This window comes from Carica papaya, mitochondrion, assembly GCF_054855325.1.
Source record: "Carica papaya mitochondrion, complete genome".
Taxonomy (NCBI): domain Eukaryota; kingdom Viridiplantae; phylum Streptophyta; class Magnoliopsida; order Brassicales; family Caricaceae; genus Carica; species Carica papaya.
The window spans coordinates 443933-465000 of record NC_012116.1 but is presented as its reverse complement, the minus strand read 5'-3'; the positions used below and the strand labels follow the sequence as shown (position 1 = coordinate 465000).

Sequence of the window (21068 nt, the reverse complement as noted above, 5' to 3'; positions counted from 1 at the left end):
ATGGAGAAAACGTTAGATTGACTTAGGGCCTAATCTTTCTTACCCATGGGCTGATTGATTTGACTACTTTTTAAGCTTCTCTTTTTAGGAAACTTGAAAAAGCCCGACACGACTTTTCCGTCGCTCAACCAAAAATAGGATCAATTTGCTTTTTCCTACCTACTCAAATCTAGAGTTCTCCGCTAAATGCGGGAGAGACCGTAAAAAGAAGAAGAGCTAGGGTACCATGCCAGAGAGAAGAAAGCATAAAAATGATCGAGAAGCCCTCAATGAGAATAAGAGCGAACCTAACTAAGAAGAGTGACCTCAACTGCCGAGCCAGATATAAAGGCAAAAAAGAACAGAGAGTGTGTGACTAAGATAAAGGGGGCCTCCCTACCTGGTCATGCATGAAAGAGAGCAAATGGAGTTTTCCTGATGCAACTCCCCCAAAGACTAGGAAGCCATCCCTTAGAAGACTGCTATGTCTTAAAGGATTGGGTGGAAAAACAATATCAGGGCCGCAGGCGCCTTTCCAAGAATTCCTCTTGGACAAACCCTCTGAGCACACTAACTTGTCACAGTGGCTCGGGGGAATGAAAAGGTGTTTTGGGAGGCGCTTGATGAAGCTTCTGAAGTACTAAGGCCACCCGAAATACCCGAGGGACAGCTAGTTATTTCCAAGAAATCCATGAAGCTGCTTAAAGCTGTCAATAATATGACTGGCATCCGATGGCAGAGAGCCCCCAGTCGGAAGAAAGCTCCTCGAAGCCCACTAAAAAGAAGAAGAAGACACACACATAAGCACACTCAAAGAAAGAGGAAAGGTTGGTTGGCAGTAAAGGCTATTCCTGATCTTCGGGAGCTGCTATAAGTAGCCATGTAGGCAACTTAACCTAATTCCTTTGGAAAGGCTTTCATCGGCCTTTGGTACCTAGAGACTTTCAATCCCCAATTCCCCTCGTACCAAGGAAGAGTTTTCTATCGACTATTTTCCTAGTTTAAGACTCGAAAAAGAAAGAGAAGTACACGGGATGAAAGAAAGGACAAATGCCACAGAAAGAGAATGAGCTGCTTGAGAATTAGCTTCAAAAGGCTCCGCGTCTACCACTCCTGAAGGCCACTGAAAGGCTATCCAATGGGGTGATAGCAGAGAGATCAGAAGCGACGGTAGTGCTACTGCTAGCAGTAGCAATAAAAGAAATAGCCAATTTCAGGGGAAGGGGATGGGGAAGTGGGTAAAGTCTCGGGACAAAAAGAGAATCTTTCTGAGTACCACAATAGCTGAAAAGGGGATGAGTGGAGACAGAGGAAAGGCTCATGGGGATTTTGAAAACCACGGTTCCTGGGTACGACTTTCAACTTTACAGGAACAAGGAGAATGAGCGGGGGGACTACCTCATATGGCCACTAACACTCATTTACCTTAATGATACGCCCATTTTTAAATATTCTGTAGAAAGAAGAATGGCGCATGGCGGTTTTGTCTTTTGTTGAAGAAAAGAAGCAGTTCTTTCTCTTGTCGACTGGGAACGAATGCTTAGCTGCGACCAAAAGGAAGATGCAGTCTTATATCTTTTGTTCTTACTCTTTCCCCCGACCCGAGGGTACCAATATAAAGAGATTTTCATTTTAGTAAGGGCAGTAGCATTCGACTAGCTTTTAGCTTGAGTGGGCAGCATTAGATTCGTTAGAGTCGCTACCCCCTCTTTCCTAATCAAAAGATAGGAGAGGACCCCTTCTCCCGATTTGAACTGGAAGGAATTGGCTAGACCAGGGGATGGACAGTCACTGATAGAGAGTGCTTTGCTCCATGTAATGAGGCTAGTGAGTTCAAAACTAGGATAGTTTGACTTTGATAGTCTCGAAGGCATTCAAGGTCTCAGCCATATGTTGATCCAGGCCCTTGTTCCAAAAAGTAGGGATGATTTCATACTTATCAGTCGCAAATGAAATCAGTATGCTTCCAAGCAGAACGACGAGAGTGCACCTGAATTGTTCTCGGTTAAGGATGGAAGGGAAAGCGAGATGTCGAAGTTAGGAACTAGGGCTGGACATCCATCCTCAAAAAAAAAAGATCTTTCTACACGTCCTAGAGGTCTTGAAGACCAAAGGTAGATAAGAAGCTAAGGGAAGGGGAGTCTTGATTCCCAATTGAGGATTTCTCAAACTAGGGAAGCAACTGCTTTCGCACCGGGGGAACAAGAGTCTATTCACCCAGTCCGAATGTTCTTAGACGTGGACCTTCAGTTGTCAAGGGCTGGTAAGGTACATAGTCGAGGGGAAGCCCCTTTATGGCTGTAGGAAGAACCTACCTCTTCTTTCGTCGATCTGCTTCGCTCCTCTCTTCACTCACGCGATCTTGTTTTCGGTCAAAGCGAGGGATCTTCCTTGCCTAAGCAAAACTGACTACCAGATAAGGAAGAACTACTCGCCGAAGGCTCACTCCTAGCTACCCTATAAGAGAACCTCCTTCTTATTTCATTTTCTACCACTTAGCAGAGTCCTGTGTTATCTGCTTCTTTCTTTTCCCAGGAATGAGAAATGAATGAGTATAGTCTGGTAGATATAATCAGTAATGGTAATGTGGGTTGATTCCTTCAGATGAATAGAAAACTCCATAGTATGTCTCTAAAGCAAAATAGGCTAAATTCTAATATAAATCAAATACAATACGTTGGTCCAAGAAGCGGTACTTAAGGCAAAACAACCAAGCTTCTCACTGACCTCTTCAATTGTAAGCTTCATTCGAAAGACAAAACTCAAAAGGAGAGTAGGCTATAGGATTCAAAGCCCTTCCTTCAGCTGGGTTAGCTTGTTGAGCAACTATGAACTCCAGAGCCCAAGGCTGGATGTCATTCAGCGGTTCCAGTTAAGAGAGAGAACCTAGTAGGGAAGCAAATCACTGTATGGAAAGAAAGACTGGTCGAACGGAAGAGAGAGGAATGACTGGAAAGGAAGCAAGTTAGAAGCAGACAGGCAAGAGCTCGCCAACAAATGAATATGCCCATCTTCCTGGGGAAAGAAGCTCTGGAAGCAGGCCAAAGGGAAATGCTTATGTTAGGTCCTATCCCGTAGCAAATCAAGGTGCGGAGTAAGATGCCATGGAATCCGCTGCAAAGGCAAAGGCGGTAGTTTTAGGACCTGGACCGTTGACTGGGAGCTGAGAACTCGTCTTTCTCTGGTGAGATCACGCCAGGGTTTTCCAGACGAAATAAAGTAAAGAACTCTTAGCTGTGACCAAGAAAGGTAAGCGAGGAGGAGATTGAACGCTTTCTCGATCAGCCAAGCCCTTAATAAATAGAGTGGGCAGGCCAAGGCAAGACGAATCGACCGCACCGCACCCCTAGGACTTCTTCTCCTAATTAGGTAAGTCTGGCTACTGATTAGCAAGAGAAGCAAAGCAGAGTTGAAGAAAGAACTCCGAGTGAAGGAAACTCACTAGGAATTTTCTATAGAACAAAATGGAATAGGGTCCTTTGCACTAAACGAAAAGGAGAGAGCTTTTAAGACCTTTAACAGCGGCAAATACTTCGAACTTTCGAGATCGAATCTAGCCTATAGTCAACTTTCAGAATAGAATAGGCTGTTAGACTTTGCCTGCCATCTTACTAGAAGATTCCTAGTTTCAAAGGTGCCTAGCCTTCTTTTGTAGCAAGAAGGTGCAGATGAAGTGAATAAGAAGCATCGACTGTGAGGGAATGGTCTCTTGCAAGACTAAGGGCTTTGCAAGAATAAGGTAATAGCGCTATTGACCTGGCTGTCTCCAATTACGGCAAGAGCATATCGCGAGCCATGGATAGAATGCACAGTGAATCACTAGTAGCAGGAAGATGCCCACGGAGGATCATAGATCTCAATAAGCGGATCATGAGTCAGTACGTCAACAATAAGAAAAACCTCCATATAGCACATTTCCCAATCTAAGGATTCTTTGTCAGGTCTTTCCAATGCCGGGGAAAGGATCAGCAGCAAACCACCTTTTTTTACAAATGATTGTGATTGTGGAGTTGAGGCAGGGGACGGTGCTAGACGACTCGGCGATTCTACCCTACCTTTTTTCCCTGGATTGGATTCTCGCCTTACTCCTTGACGAGAGCAACCTACCACTGACTTTTTTGAAAGTACCTCTCTCATTGCACCAAAAGAGTCTGTCTTTGACGATAGGGCTTGAGGTCGATCGGTCCACCACTAAGGATCTATGGTAGGTCAAAGAGCGCAGAGAAGATTGCCCACCACTTGTTCTTGTACGCGCTATAAGATATAGGCTTTCCATGAAAGCTCGTAGGATCAGCTGACAAAACAGAAAGGGATTCGGACTCGCCTGGTTCATGTCTATCGAAGAGGGATCTCAGATTGCGCTTGACCGCAGACTCGTAGCATGGGTGAGAATTCTTCATCTTAGGTAATGAAGGTGGACAGCTCGTCGTCTTCGAAAAAGGAAGGGATTCTTCTTGCCAAACTCTGTCATGCCCGTCCTCCTTGGAGTTTCAAAAACGAATATCCCCTTTTGTTTTTCCGTCTTCTTCTCTGCCGAAAGGAAAGAAAAAGGCGAGGGAGTCCTCGGATGGGGAAACCCACGATTGAGAGGTCAGATCACACCATCCTCATTGATCCAACTCGGGTTGGTATGCTCACAAAGAGAGACCCTACCACATGTGTTTAAGTTTGAGAGCCACCCTGTTCTCTATGGGTCGAAGCCCCAGACCAAGACCTTGTCATGGATGGAGTTGCCCGATAATATGACTGACTGTTTATGTTATGGCTCTGTTGCTGGACAGTCAGCGGAAATTCCGGGCTGTCCTTGACAAGTGATCAATCCAAAGAGCGGAGATCGATGGAAGAAAGCGAGCACTCAACCTCACCTAGATCTTCCTTTGTTGCACCTAATAGAGAAAGAAGACTGGTAATAGGTCTCTTTTCTTTTGGAAAAATCGATCTAAGTGTAGCCTGTTTTTGATTCATCCAATTGTGGAGAGTGAGTCTAGTTTTATACTTCCAATTCCTCTAAAGGAGTTGACCGGGCTACTCTTCTAATTTCACTTACACGAAGGAAATGGGAACTAGGCTTCAAAGGCAGACTGGACAGGAAGTCGAGCTAGCTAACCTTTCGAGAGGAAAGACCTACACTAAGGACTTTCTTTTCGGAAGTAATCCAACAGGTGTCATCAATAGAATAGATTATGAAACAATTTATACGGATGGATTCTCACTTGGAATACAGCTCACCATCATTTTAAGAAAAAAGACAGGTTCATTAAAATCAAGTACGAAGGCTATTCAGTAAGTTTACACGGAAGCAAGCAAATAACTGATAGTTGTCTGTGCCCAAGGTCAGATTATCGACATCTGTATTGTCAAAATCGGGTAGCAAGAAGATGCATTGGCTGAGAACATATCCATCGCGCTTTCCAGGTCCGTCCGGACTAGACCGTAGCAAGCTTCCTATTGGCCTGTCATCACCTATCATCCCCCCTCCTGGTTAGAGTAGTTAGACAGAGACTCGCTCTTCTCGTCCACTTTACCAGAAGAAGAGTTGTCTTCCTCATGTCGACCAGGAGTCGGTTAACTAGTCATCGGTCTTTGGCACCAAAGAAAGTCGAGAAGCAAGAAGGTTGGGACGCAAGGTGGTTGTCGCTCAAGCAACTGTGGAAGCAGACTCCGTGAAAAAGTCGTGTGCAGCAAAGAAAGTAGGAAGATTCAAATCAGTGCTTCCAAAGTAGAATTAGCATATGGTGCAGCAAAGAAATAGAAGGGCTATCCTTCTGTACCTTGAACCTAGCTCCCATCACCATGCCCAGTTTGTGCACAGTTTGGATGAAAAAAGTGTGCAATGCGTGGACTACCATACCTTTTTCAATTGCTCTAGTGAACATAGGCTTCGAGTGCGTACCAGTTGGTCGGCTAGACTATGACTGAGTCAAGCGGACACCTGCTAATCTGCGCTTCCATTCGCCATAACATAGACCTGAAGCCAAGCCATTGACGAGCCTCGTTAGCTTTCAAGCCTCCCTTTCTTGCTTTCGAGCCCTATTAGCAGAAGACTGCTTCGATTCGTTTGCTTTCCCTTTCTCACTCTGAAAGAAAGAAGAAAGCCTTGCTTTGCCTGCTTCTTCCCGTTCCTTCCTTACTGGTGGAACTGTTAGACTCGCATCGGCTTATTCAGTTTGTTATCCAGATGAGTCATCCGCTTTACCGAGAGTGAGCCTTTCCCACGGTAATGGAAAGGTCAGCTGAATGCGTAAAGGAATGCGCACCGCTCAACCCCCTTTCATGTTGGAGGAAAGAAAGCCGATATAAACAGCTCCACATTAGCGAATTGCCTCTGACTACTCTTCCCAGGCTGGTAGAACTATCGGATTCCCATTCACTTAGTAAACTTATTGGACAGACGGGTCAACCACTTGACCGAGGAGAGTGAGGTTCGTCACCACAGTCCCGAGAGAAGGCCGAGTTGAAAAGCAAACCGAAGACAAACCAACGAATGAAACGAAGGACGGACTCGCTAGTGTCCCAGGGATTGACCGGTGACACTACTAACTTAATTGCCCTAATAAATGTTTTTTTCTACAGGACTGAATCCATAGAAACCTTGGCTTAGTGCCATTACTGTAAGCGGCAGATGATTGGTATGCAGGATCGGTTGCAACGGTTTCACATGAATGTGAATCAAGAGATTGGCTTGAAAGGCTTGCTTTCTCTCTCGGCGGGCGAGCCCTATCCTTTGCTCTATGTAAAGGGGTGGGCTGCTCATGCTCAGGGGGGCTGGCTCTTTTGCTGTTGTGCGCCTGTAAGACACTCATACACTTGGATGGAATGGTCTTGCCAGAGCTAATATGTTGGATGGAAGATTCTCCTGCTTTCAAATCTTCCTCCAGCCCGGAGTCGTCGTCTCTTTCTACTTCTCTTGAGGCTCATGCTGCAAGCTCAGGGGGAAGAGAAAATGAGAATTTTGTATCAGCTTCGTCAGAGTTTTCGTCCCCAGGTACTGAAACCTCTACTCCCGGGAACCAATCCATTGATTGTTCTCCCACCAACGAGCAGAAAGAGAGCTTGGAGTTTCCCTCGGAGTACGAGCGGAAGCATTGGAAGACAGAAAGAATTAGGGTGTTCAACGAGGCGTTAGTGGACGTTGATCCACGAGGAAATATTGGGTTTCTTCCAAATAAGGAGATCGTGGAGGCTTTGAACCTGGATTCCCATTTTCTAACGCAGCAAGACATGGAACATCTTTTTAGAGATTTGTGGACTAAGCCATGGCCCAGTAACGAGGAGGCCGATAGAACCTCCGTCTATGCCCGCGTTTGGGCACTTCTCGACAAAGACAGAAGGCCTTCAATTTAACATGATTTGAGCTATAGTACTGACTATGCATAGGACTTCGAAGGTGAAAAGAAAGTCCCCTGAAGCGGTTAAGGGGCAGCTGACCGAAAGGAAAGCGGGTAGGTCGCCTTGGATTTTTCGTTGAGCATCTCGGGGGGGATATGCCGGACAACAGCTCCACTGACCCCCGATGGGGCTCCGGCAAAGACAAAGGGACCGAGCTCAGAGAATTTCCTTGTTCGGTCGTTCAGAGATGGTTTCAGAAATGTTAGGGGTTACCGCTCCTTAGTTCATCTCTCGGTAGAACAAGGCACCTATGCGGTGGGTTCGACTCCCACAGGAGCGCGCATTGCCAATCTAATTGGTACTTTCCTTTTTTTGATTCTTAGTTCTTGCTGTCAATTACTGATTCTTTAGCGATGTAAAGCCATCAGGCAGTAGACCGGCAAGGGGACGGCTGTCTCGGTATTCGTTCTTGAATCAGTGACTGAGAGTAAGGGCTAGTGATCAATAAAATCAGACTAGTGGGGCATCTTGCTTTTAGTAGTAAGCAACTCTCTTTAGAAAGCTCTTTCTTTATCGAAGTAAAGAGTAGTTCCTCTTGTTGAAGTCGTTCCTCTCACATTCGTTCGAGCTACTTCGTTCCTCCCATTGATTGAGGCTTTTCTAGGTCTTTGTTGGTTGAAAAGTGAAAAGGCGGAATAAGGCGAGGAGATGGCGGGAATAGGTCCAAGGCACTCTACTCCAAGAGGATCACTGGCAACTACCAAAAGGTTGGGGAAGGGAAGACTCCTACTATAGGTCTTTTTATTATCCCCTAACAAAGCCTATTCTCGTATTCTGCCATCTACAATATCAGGTAAGAAAAGAAATGGCTTTCAAACGAAAGAAGGCCTGATTGAACTGGCTTACATCCCTAAACCCCGTAACACTCCACTGGCTGCAAGGGCTAAACAATAGCTGGCAGAGAAAAGGGGTTACCAAAGGGCAGAGCTTACAACTCCCCCTGGAACTGGATCACAAGTACCCGGATCTCAAACCGCAAAATCAAAGGAAACTCACTGAAAACAGAAAATATCCTAAAAAGAGGTACTGATACTAGAAAGATTATCCTGGGCCTGCAACTGGCACTGCAATTCCAGGTGAAAGGTATTCCTTGGCTGGATCGACAGCAAATGAAAGCGCTTTGACTGCTTGGACTTACGCTGGATGGAAGATCGTGAAAACATCTTGGAAGGGGAGGTCTTCCACCTGCTCTTAGAACTGACAAAGCACGGCACATACTGGAATTCTTTGTCTTCTATCTGATGGGTCACCGCGATTGATATCCATTTCATTTACTAACTAGTACTAGTACATTACATGCACCACTTTCAAAAAACGATTTGCCCTTGGTATATTCAAATTACCAACTAGAGAAAGGCAGGGCAGTAGCTCTCCAGCCCCACTTGAGTCCCGGCCCTTCCCACCTACAGGAGCGAGCGAGATTGCTTGTTGCGCGCTTAAGACGGATGGCTTAAGAAACACTAATTTCCCTTGGTCCAATAAGATGATTCTTTTTGAGGATTGGCCTATAAAGCTTTTGGCCGGGCTCTTCTTTTTTTTGATTCCTTTCTTTCTGGCGAGCAGACGATGATTGTGGTCTTCGTGGATACGCCTTTGATATAGCTGGAAAGCCTTTCTTCTCTTATGATCGGGAGAGAATGCGGTTAGCAGCTGGGCTTGATCAAATGGGCTAAAACCATACCGTGGGAGAAAGCCATATTGTTCAGTTGAAGTTGACCCCTTTCAGAATCCACCTTTTCCGGGCGGAACACTTTTTAGATCTTTTTAGTACCCTCGTAATTGAGAACACTTTTATGAGCTTATCGACTTCTGCCTCTACCTACCGCACAACGTTCCGTTGCTTGGTGGGTTCGTGTTCTTTGACTTCCTTCAAACTGCTCTTTTCCAGCAGCCCTCTTGCGGGCCTTCGTATGATGATAGTGTATTTGAGCAGAGTGGTGTAGTTGTGGTCATTTCAGGTTAGACTAGCAGCCCGTAGACAGGTGGTGTGTTAAGTATCGGTGGAGGGGGGTTTGGGGAGATAGTCTGGAGGTCAGGGGGGGATTAGTTCGTTTGCCATCCAGAGCCAAGTATAGTAGAGATAGGTCACCCTCAAATATCTTGATTTCGCTGAGTTGAATGTTAAGGAGTTAGTGTCCCGGTAAGTTATCCGGTTCAGTTAGCTAGATGATTGATTAGTGAGGTCTTTCCAATAAAGGATCGGATGCTGGACTCCGAAAAGGAAGATAATGGGATGTCGGGCTCATACCTATGCTAAACAACTGCTCTTCGATCCCGATCTGCTGCCTTCGCACAACCGGCACAGGGTATTCATAGCTGCTGGCCTCGACCGGTCCACTAGAATGGTTGGCAGTTACTCCAACTCCTACTATCCCTAGAAGCTGATGTTGGTTGTTGGCTAGGCTCGACTTGAACCACCGGGCTTACCCATTTTTTTAGTAGATCATGCCTCCGTAGTTTTTGGTATTTAAGCCTTCCATTTATCTGCGACTTCTGGAACGGATGGGACTTTTCCCTCTCCAACTGGACTAGAATAAAGGAGGGTCGGCCCGGCCTGTGATCGTAGTCCGATAGCAATTCCTGCCCCAACTTAACCAATGGGGTCCGGTAGTTAGGGGTCAGAATGAACAGAAGGCGACTAACCAATCTCTCTTTGAAAGCAGATGCCCAGAGATGTTTGATTCGTAGGGCTAGGAGATCGGTGAAGAGGGCCGGACAACTTCTAGCCCAGGCCCTACTACCAGTCCGGAGACAATTCAATTACCTTCTTATCATGTCGAGCCCTTGTCACGATTCCAAGTAATGAGTTCGGGCTTCTGTCTGTTAAGGTCTCTCTGAACAGAGCTCCACAACTTTCAAAGGAATCCCCCCTTGACAGAAAGGAGTCCCACAGTTGATTGAGAGTTTCGAGAATCTTCGATAGGAGAGAGAAAAGCATTAGCCAGTACCAGTACCTGAATAAGCAGCAGTTGTTTCGACAGCTTGAATTGGAATCTCGAATTCTCAACGGTAATCCCCCTCTATTTTCATCTCGACATGAAAAGTCAGGTCAGAGGGACTGAAAGACTCATAAAGTCTTAGTGTGTGATCCGTTCAATTTGAATAGTTTCATAATCTACTTCAAATAAAGACAATTTGAGAAAGATGAAGCAAAGAAAGCACATAGCGTGGCACCCCGTAACAATGGAATTGAGCTTGGCCCTGTCTCGGCCTTAATAAGCAGTTGAATCCTCTGCATGACGAAGTCACCTCTACATCTTAGAATGTCGGTATCGAAGAAAGACAGAAATATGGGTTAATCAACAGTTCCCAACAGAGATAGATTTTGTGAATCTACAGACAGATATGGTTTTTGAACTGAGCCTCTTCCCACTCGTATACCAGCCAAAGTTAGGTAAAGAGGTTTCTTTGGCTTCTGCACTTAAAAGTGCCTTCTTTCTCTTAGGGGAAGCCCAAAGCTAGCTATCTCTTCCTTGCCCTACTTCCCGACTTGCCTTCATGAATCAAAGTGTTAGCCCGATGAATGACAGGTTTGCCTTGTGTTGGGACGGTAGGCAAGTTTCGGTACTAAGTTCCAGGCGGTGTCTTTTCCAGTCAGGTACTCAATCAAGCCGTTCAAGCAAGCGGATCGTAGAAAAAGCACTTCTCTTGTGTGTCCTCCTTCTCATGGGAATAGGCACTAGTCTCAGGGAAAGCGGCAGGGGCTTCGGCTGTTGGAAACCCGGGCACTGCTCCTGCGCAATCAGAGAAAGAAGAAAGGTAATCCATCTCGACATTCATCGGGCTAACTCCTAAAGCAATCACGGTAAGTTCACTTCGGGAATCAATACAATAAGACCTTTTCACTCTTTTTCTCTATCAGTGTACCCCCGTAGTCTCCCGAAGGTGTATTAAGGGTAGTAGCTTTATCCGGACCGCAATTTCTGACGTGAGAAAGGAATAGCGTAAGGTCCGACCTTTTTCATCTAAGGGGTAAATAAGCTGTTAGGACCGAGGGCAGCGGTTACATCCCGGTAGTCAGCAACAGCGGTTCAGTGTCAAATGAAAGCTAAGCTCCAAGGCTACTTCACTTCAGACAATCAGGCTCCAGCCCTTTCTCCTTTTCATAATCAGACTCGGGTTCCTTCCTTTCGCCAATAGACTAGACCAGCTACTACTACTACGAAAAGTCAGAGCTCAAACTCCTAAGCACCACTACCACTACTCCTATAAAAAGAAGTTGCTTGCTTATTCTATTCTTCTGGATGTGCTCCACATTTCATTCGCTTTCTTTTTACATCGGTCTTAGAAGGCCCTTTCTTTCTTCGGTGAGTTGCTATAGGGCTTTTTTATGAGGATAGGTGGGGAAAGATGACTTTGGGAGGAATTCGGGATCGGTCATCGAGGGGGTAGTGGATGGAGATGGCGACTAGTAGGAGATGACAACTAATGGAGATAGCTTTCTTCTTTCTGCTGACTAATCACGGACTCAGAGCTAAACAACTATGACTCGTATGATTTGCTAACACAACGGATAGTTTCGAAATCTTTCTCGCCGGGTTCTGGCGCTGTCCCCCGGGTTCGCCCACTGAATCTGCTGCTCGCTGAACAAGATCCCTTCTCAGCAATCAGTTCCAGTCCCTTGTCTTTCATCATTATGCATTCAACGCTTTCGAATGAGTCGGAAAATGCAACTCATAAACCCAATATCAAAAGTTTCACCCAGGTATACATATCCTTACCTCATCTCTGGTTCAGGACCAACCATGCACTCACAGCCACTACTTCTCTTCTTGGAGCCGGACACGGTTCGTGCTACGTGGCCAGCCTAAGCGGTCCCTCCAAAAACCCGGTTACCTCACCAAGCAAAGAAGCCATAAGTGAGATTCAATCCAGAAGAAGAGGGTTTAGTAAGAAGGGTTCGAGGGGCTTGTTTGAGATCATAAAGAGCAAATGCATAAAGAAAGTATGGTTCGGTTCGCTTTTTTGCAAACTGACTCCCCCCTATTCCCCTATTAGTAAGTGAAGTTGGGTACCCACGTGACAACTATAAAATCAGCCTGATCATCCCTTTTCATTATCATTCTGAAATGGTGTTGGCGTCCATTATGGTGGATGGGTGGGGCTTTGGTAATGGGCTTGACCTTCCCAGGGGAATAGCTCCATCCCTTCATAGGCCTTAGAACTGGTAAAGGGGTTCTTGTCTTGCCTCTTCCCATTCGCGGCTATCCAGCTGAAAACTTTGGAGGCAACCAGACGCAGACGGACGAAAGAGAGTTCTTGGTTGAGTTGATTCTTCGATTCTTTGTTCGTGAATAAGCGACCCAAAGAAAAGCGGAACCTCAAATGAGAGAAACCGCCTGTCTCAACCCAGAAATCTCAACCTACACAAGGCCAAGTTCATTCGTCTTGGGTTGGATGCTAACTAGGACTTCTGTCTCCTCCTTACCGTAATGCGAATCTCGTATCTGACTTTTTTTGGTTGGCGGCTTATTTCTATGCTTTTTATTGGAATTTGCTTGTCTTCTTGCAAGACTGTGGTTCATCATTTATGAATTTGAAGATGAAATCTCTCTTTGGTGATGGATGGAGAATAGGTCTCCCTGTGTTTTCTATTCAGGAAGCAGATAATTGCTATTCCTAAGGAACGTTAGCTCTGGCGCCCTATCTATTTGCTATTTTCTATTTGAATTGCTCTTGCTTGATGAGTGAGGCAGTGGTCTTTCTTTCTTCTCAAGTAGTGTAGGTGGTGAAGGGGATTTAGATAAATCAAAAAAGACCTCTCCCCGGGGTAAATCGTTTTTAGTCTTCAACCCAGTAGAATATAAATGTTGAGACCAACCTTATTATGACTAGTCTCAAAATACACTTTTTGTCTTTGGTTACCTTGTATAGGGGGCGAAACCACTATGACTATTAAAGTCAGGAGCGAAAGCCAAGCCAGCGCTCTAGCAGTCGTCAAAGCACAAGCCCAGCTATCAAAGCAGGATTGCTAACTACTGTCCTTTTTGGAGAGAGGAAAGGGTCAAAGGCATTGGTCGGCAAGGTCTTCTTTCAATCAGTCCTAGGCGGGTCTCTTTTGATAGTCCCATTGGTAGATTGTCAACAGCTTGAGAGCTAAAGTAGTTCTTGCTCTTCCGATAGGGAAGACATAGTCTGGCTTGACCATTACTGAATTGCCTTTGATGCCTGCCAACATCTCGCGATAGATTTAGCAAACTAAAGAAAGCAGACGTTAGCGCTTGACTAATAAGATAGAAAGGGCTTTTCCCTATCTGACTAATAAGAAGAAAGGGGCTGCTAGTTGTAGCGCGCTAACGCCCTTATAGAGTCAGGCTCTTCTTCTGCGAGACTCCATCATAATCCACCACTCGTTGGTTGGTCTTCAATTCTTTTTATTGAGACTATGCCTTCAATTCCATTCTGCGTCTCCCTAGTCGCAGTATTCTTGCTCAACCCAACATGCATTTTCTAGTGCCGTGCCGGGGCGATAGGCGCGCCGCAGTCACGCATTCGAGCAAGAGCCTTTGCCTTTCTTTGCTATGTAAATAGAGGGCCGGAATAAGTGCAAGACCCTCAACCAAAAAATGGATTAAGGTGATAGAGTGTTATCAGGAGACGCTAGGCTTCGGAATTGAAAAAAGAGCTCTTTTTTTTTTTCGTCAGCAGATTTCGCTCATCAAGTTCTTGTTGTTTGATCTTCCGCGATTGGAAGACCACAATCTTTTTCCTTTTGGGGTTAATGCTCTCAATGGTGAATCGATCATTCGATCTACTTTTGATTTTACGACGAAAGGGAAGAAAAGTCAGGAAACCCGCGATGGCTACTGAATAACCTCCTTTGATTTTCTCAAAAAGAAAGCCTTTTACCTTTGTATTTCTTCGCCAAATCTTGTTCAGTTCCATCCAAGCTCGGTTTTGTCTGAATCTTCGTGGAAGAAGAAGAAGCGGTTCACCAGCCACTACATCCAGGGATCCCACCAAATCATTAAACCTGGCGGCTGCTCGCTCTTTGATCAGTGATTCACCGGCCACTAGATCGATGAAGAATCTCTCCAAAATCCTCTTTTTAATCAGTGATTCACCAGCCACTACATCCAGGGATCCCACCTTATTCTCAAACCTGGTGGCTCGGTTGATTGGCACTCCTGTAGGCTCATCTTGCATACAAATTCTGGGGGTCCCAAGTCCTGCATCCACCAAGCAAATTTCTTCCCTTAAGCGTAAAACTTCAGATTGTAAGGCGTTTCCACTACATAAGAAAAAACTGGAATTAGATCTTGGAAATGATCGACTCAAATAGATGCTCATCATAAGTGTTTTTTTCCTCCTCTTCCTATTGATCAGAAGCATCCAGCAGCGCCACGCCAGTCAAAATAGTTAAGCTACTAAGCTCTGCTGCTGTTGGGGAACTCGGTAGAAGCAATTTGCCGCTTCCGCCTCTCTAGGCTTCACAATAGCTCCCCCCTATATAGAATGAAAAATGAGTCTTCTCCCCTCCCGCTCCCTCCACTATAAGAAATCCGAAATTCCTTTAAAATACCTTTCGGATTCCCCTTTTGTTTGAGCAGGGTCCTCCTCGTAGGACAAGTAATGGGTCAATAGGGCCTCCTCAGAAGGAGTGGCCGCATAAGCGGTTGTTATCCCCCATTTAAGGAATAACCAAAGAACTAGGAAATATGGTCCGAAGAATCTCGATAGTAGTTCCATGAACAATCCTTTGCGGGATTGGATTTTTGGATAATGGAAATGCCATAAAGCACGAACCAAGATCCTGTACACAAAACCAAAATCAGAATGAGGAAGAAAAAGATATCGTGATGTAAGTCTATTATTCCTTGCAAAATCTCATCCACTTGAAAATTCGTATAAAAGTTGGTAATTCTACTTTCTAATAGAGTCGTTAGTTCCGCTGCTCTGGGAGAGAATTCCATGAATTAGGAGACCTAATCCCCAAACCCATCTCTCATTAGCGAAAGCTACCTACCTCCTTTTGCTGAAGCTCTGCCAGTATAGCGCGGTTTTTTGAGTCTCTTTCTCTATATTCGCTGAACACTTCCAATACCTCACCAGACCGATTTCACAGCTCGATTAGAGCAGCTCGACTTTCTTCGCAGCTTTCGAGCCCCTTTCTTTTTCTTAGTAAGATAGGGCGCTTGAGCGCCCCTGCGCGATACGGTTGAAAAGCCTTATCTTGCTTGCTCTTTTTTTTAAAGAAATTGTTTGAGCCGCTTTCAAATCTGACCTTTAGCAACGGCAGGAGTCTTTCTTAGTGCAATACCTTCAACCGCCCTTAAAGCGTGCGAGCGGCCCTAGCGTACGGAAAAGAAAGAAGGTCATTAGTCCTTGTAGTCAGAAAGAAGAAAGCCAAACAAGCCGTTTCACCCCTGACTATAAAGCTTCTTGCGAGGAAGCCCTCCGTTACACTAGCCTTAAGCTAATGGCAGACATAAGGAAGCATTAGTCCAGGCCTAGAAAGTCATAACAGAAAAGTAGTCAAGCCAGGGTGTTCTCCTGTCGTCAATCTTATTAGTCGTTGTCTCCACTAGCTGTAGGGCGAAGCAAGGCATTCAGCTAAGAGCAGCAGCAACTAGAGCATCCCGTCTGAAGGCAGATTAAGAGATAGGGTATTAGCTCTTGCTGTTCGCCGTGCCTTAGCGGGTCTTCCCCTTTAGGGGGAAGCGAGAAAGCTTCAAAAGGCTAGTCCGAAAGGGCTAGCTAAGACAAGGCAGCTAGGCTGAAGGCAAGGAAGGCTAGTCCGGCAACTGCTGGCTGTCGACGAGGAGGAGTCAACTAGCGATGCCAGCTTCCGAAAGATTATGATTTGAATAAAGATTTCCTTCCAAGGCCAGTTCTTCAAGTTCTGGAGTTCCATTGCATTAATGAATCCGGCTGGAAAGACCTACACCTACTACCCTTTCTCAAACCTTCCCCTTTTCATAATAATAAGGTAAGCTTGGGTTCCAAACCTTTTGATATGCGGTCTCGCTATTCTTTCTTTGTTTGCATTCAAGGGTCTTGTGCCTGCGCTATCGAGTCACGTGCCTAACTTCCAAAGAATGAATCAATGAATATGGTAGAGGAGCGAAAGGAGTCAAGAAGGAAGGACTAGAAGCCCCTCAGAGGCACTCGAGGATACCATTCTGATAGGGCCTGTCCCGCCCATTTATTTAGCTTCCCCATTTAAGCGCTTATTTTAGACTACCTAAGGGATTGGGATTTTATTTTGGGTTTCATAAGAGCGGTCGATAGGCTTCCTGAGGATAGACCAACTGTTGATCCCACTCAGTTGAGTGAGTAGGCTTAAGGTGATAGATGGCATTGGCTTCCCTTACGGGACCCTATTGGCTTAAATATGATAGATAGTTGTTATATGGCACTGCCTTAGTAGGCGATAGAGGGAAAGCTGATGATTTCATTTAGTTATAAGATCAGTCACTTGCTAGGCGGTAGGCTTATAACATCTTAGTAAGTATAAGCTTACACTTGTAAGGAGGCAGTTAGCTAATAGCAATCTCTAGTTCCTTCAGCTCTACTAAAGCAAGGAAGCATCTTTTTCTAAAGATGGAAAAAAGGAGGCGGTTGGCATTCATATCTCCATCGCCAGGTTTCGCCTCCTCAAACCATAATCATTGCCTCTCCCTCTCCGCATAAGGACCAACCCTGCTGCTGCACAATCAAAAGAATAGACTTTAGGGATCACCTTTTTGAACTGATCCAATGCCAGCTTTGTTCCCTGGGTGTTTTTCCTTCTTAAAAGCCTTTCTCTCGTTTATTCAATAATCGATGAAGGACTTGCTCTTATTTATCAGTCTCAGACAGCCTATTCGTCCTCATGGATCTTCTTTGCTGACGAGCTCATCCCCTAGGCTCAATCATCAAACGCTCGCTTTCTTACCGACCCACCTTTTTCAAGGAAGCAAACATTTCGACCAGGCACGTATCGAAGGATACGAATAAGCGGAGATGGCCTTTGCTTTTATAGCATTCATAGTAGCACATTTCCTAACATCATGAAATGACTTGGCCGGATCATAATCATGAAAAGAGAGGGGAAGCCCCTCTTTATATGATCTTAGGGGAAGATGAGGTCAGTTACCATCTAAAGGTTGGATCACTTTAGTTTTTTATAGAAGTCAAAAAAGCGGGTCTTCTCCCCTCCATTTTCGCTACTCTATCTAATGCTTATAGAGTGCGAGGGCCAGCTAGCACGACACGAAACGAAAGGGAAATGCGGACTGGATGGAAGATTAAGACTCAATCTACCCCAAAGAGCCCTTTTTAAGGCGCATTATATCACCTTCTTTTTTCCACTGCGGACATCGGCAGCCTATGCTACATAAAAAGGCATTCTTAGGGTTCGTATGAATGGGGCTTGCCAAGACATTCCGACTACACCTTCTCCACTACTGCTATTTATGTGGGAAGTGGCATTCTTTCCTTCCACCTGAGACCTTTCTCTATGGGTATCAGGCTCTCGATCGAATGCGACTGCACCTATCCCTGCTTTCTTCGACCTTCATTCCCCTCCTGCAGCCAAAGTGATAGCGGCTGTAGCATCCACAGGTAATGTGTGGAAGAGGGTAAGCTTTCTATGTGGATAGGACGTATCAACACCTTTTGCATCTTTAAAAAAGAAGATCTAAAAAGAATATTGTGTTGGGTCCTGAGGACCAGGATGGCCGAAGATCAAAATTATAACACAAGCTACCCATTCCATCTATCATATCAGTCGAGTCGATCCGATTCGTTCTTATCTATAGATAAGGCAAGAGAGAACTTATGACTTCGCGGATGGAGAGGGATTCGAACCCCCGGTATTCCTATCAATACTTCGGTTTTCAAGACCGACTCTTTCAACCGCTCAGACATCCATCCCCTTCGCGCTTCGCCCGCCCTATCTATCCGCGCGCTGGCGGGTAGGGGCTTATCTATGTGATTCGCTACGCTTGCTTTCGCCTATCGGCTGACTCTATTGCCTGTCGGTTAGCGACACTTTTCCGGTAGTACGAATCGCTTCGCTTCGCTTCTTTCTATATGATAATATGTACCTTGGTTGCTGCGCTCCCCGCGGGTAATAGCAAGAGAGTGAAGAACGAACGATCCTCCAAACAAAAAGAGTGATTGAGTCCGACTCAAGCAAGTGAGTGAAAGGCGTGGCAAGAGAGCGAGTTCGACTCGCGAACGATCAGCAAGATCCTTTTTCGCCAGTACTGTTGCGAGACTGGTACTTGGCGGCTCACGAGCAACATATAGACTAAGGTTTCCCATCACTCCCTCGCTCTTTTTTGAAGGCTCTTTCTATTCTCTTTCGTCTATGGTTCCCCCATAATCACACTGAACGCCCAGCTTCGCAGAGCAGCTCTCCCCCCAGCCCACAGCATAGTGTGGAATCTGGATCCTTTCATCGAGCACCATGTATTTTAGATAGAAAGGTGTTCTGACTCTATTGGATCAAGTCATAACCTACGCCTTCTACTAGTAAACTACTATGGAGAGACTAAGCTCTATTTCAGAGATTGGACTTTCTGACTGTGATTAGCCCCCCTAGACGTAAGAAGCTGTTCCCGAGCCAGGTTCCCTGGATCCACGTGTTCCTAGTCGGGCCTAAATGAATGAATGAAGAAGCACGCCCGGGTAGACTGAAAGAGCTCTTGCGTTGCCTATCCTTTATAGATGAGGGGGAGTACCTTAGCAGTAGCTTCAAACACTTAAGATTGACCTCCTCAAGTGCCAGATATGAATGTTTTCTAAATTTCATACGGGACTACTTACTTACCTAAAGTTCACTTCTGACTTTCCAAATAAGTTTACTGAAGGAACTGACCCTAAGCTCTCTCTCTCAAATACAAATGCCAAGAAAGAGATTCCTTGGATAAGTGGAAAAATGCCTTTCATTTCTTTTTTAAGGCCTTTGTCCTACTTATAGTCTCAGTCCTCTAGCCTATCGAAATTCGTGTTTTTATTAACCAACAACACATGCACTTTGTTGGCACTAAAAAAAAGGTTCTTCAATCCATTAGTGCAACTGAAGGAATTACCTCTTCTGAACCGAAAGAAGAAAGAGCTCATAATCACTGCTTGTGAACAGCTCTCCTCAACTGAAGGCGCACCTACTCTTACTATCAGTCTAGTCTCTCTCAGGTCCAGTTTTGATCTCGAACTAACGGCCAGAAGAGAGATATTCAGAAAACCCGATTTCCTGCCCTGTCTTAAGAACCTGACTCAAAAGAGAAAAAAAAGACCGGACTAAAAGAGATATCACTTTCGACGATTGAACTGCATTTTTTGATCTACATTCATTTTCAGGAATCCTTGCTCCTGGCTTGGCTCATATTCACATAGGCCACTCATAAGAATAAGACGTTCAACTCCCTAAAACACGTATAATTGAGAGACTCAGAATATCAGTGCCTTGGGTAAATGCCTACCTTCGGGAGAATCTTACCGAACGAGTTTCAAACCTGTCCTCTTCGCTTCCCTTAGGGAAAAGGGCCTTGTCGGCCACCGCTTGCTGACGACGGAACGCATCGTCAATTAAAAGTCCTCGCGTTGGACTTAGTTGGAAAGGTAGGTCTTCGGCATGTCCCTTGCTTGCGAACTTCTTTAGTAGGGCGGTTTGGAGATCCCATTCCTCACGTTTACCGTTGTCCCCAGACTTCACTCTTTCAACACTTGTATACTTTCACAATAGTAAGGCCTGTCCCTGTCTCCAACAAATGTGTGATCCACCGATTCACTGAGTGACTCTTTCTTACCGCTGGAGTCCCTATCTCTTAAAGCCTTATCAGACTTCCGATCCATCCCTTGTTTGCCGATTGAAGAAAGCCTTATATGGTCTCAAACAAGGGAGAAAGCCCTTTCTATCTTATTAGTCAAGCCTAAACGCCCTGCAATCAAACTCAAGCGCTAACAAGCAACGGCTTTCGCGCAGCTCAATCCCTTGCTTCTTGCTTTCGAGCCGGAGCTTGCTGGGTAGTGAAGTAGTCCGTGAAGATTTCATCAAACTTGTGTTAAGCAAGCAGAGTAGTCAAGCCAGAAAGGCAAAAAAAAGCAAGAAGCCATTTTCGTTCGATCGACGGAATCAATCGTACTTTCACTGCTGTGGACCGGCTTTCATAAAGCACCTTTGGGCAGCAGCGACTATTGGGATCCAATTCCGAGATCAATTCGACAATGAAACTCTTCAAGCAATGATCTTCTCTATGTCATTTCTCTTTTCGCGATACAAAAGACTACTTTCGAGAGTCACTTAGCCCCTTGACCTTTTCTCTCAAAAAAGACGCTGTGTGGGCAAGTAGATCAAAGTCAGCCCGAACCATTTTGTGGTTCTAGAGGACCCTGAATGAAGAGTGGGCTCCATTACCTTTTCGCAATCTTCGGCTTGCCTTTATGGTTTGCTTGAAGCAAGAACAATTGATGAGTGAGCAGTGGAACCAATCTCCAATCCCGAGGCGAAACAACCAACCGGTCTTTTGAGCAATACAGAAAAAAAAAAACACTATGCTTGCAGGTAGGGATCCCAGAGCAGCTTGCTCGGTCTTTTGTTTGAGGTTTTTCTTCGTGCAACAGGAGTACTTAGTATAGGAACGGACCCGAACAGGAAGATAGTCGATCACACAGAGTCGTAGAATCACTGAACGAGTCTTCGTGTGACGAAGTCGGATCGAAAGTGACATAATATACCTCCTCCGAACCCTCAACAATAGAACGTGTGTGTT

The 21068-nt window shown here is 45.4% G+C and overlaps 1 protein-coding gene and 1 non-coding gene across 2 annotated transcripts, besides 4 other annotated features; both read right to left on the bottom strand.

Annotated features, from left to right (window-relative positions):
- Positions 1–1687: 1687 nt before the first annotated feature.
- Positions 1688–1727: a sequence feature (rrn26 fragment).
- Positions 1728–2141: 414 nt separating this feature from the next.
- Positions 2142–2186: a sequence feature (trnM(CAU) fragment).
- Positions 2187–14055: 11869 nt separating this feature from the next.
- On the bottom strand, positions 14056–14658 carry rps1 (ribosomal protein S1). The gene is given in 1 exon segment: positions 14056–14658. A coding segment is annotated over 1 exon segment (603 nt).
- Positions 14659–14998: 340 nt separating this feature from the next.
- Positions 14999–15097: a sequence feature (cox2 fragment).
- A 91-nt stretch (positions 15098–15188) lies between these two features.
- Positions 15189–15281: a sequence feature (atp1 fragment).
- A 2857-nt stretch (positions 15282–18138) lies between these two features.
- On the bottom strand, positions 18139–18225 carry trnS(UGA). Its single transcript has one exon. It is a non-coding gene; the product is annotated as a tRNA-Ser (tRNA).
- Positions 18226–21068: the final 2843 nt, after the last annotated feature.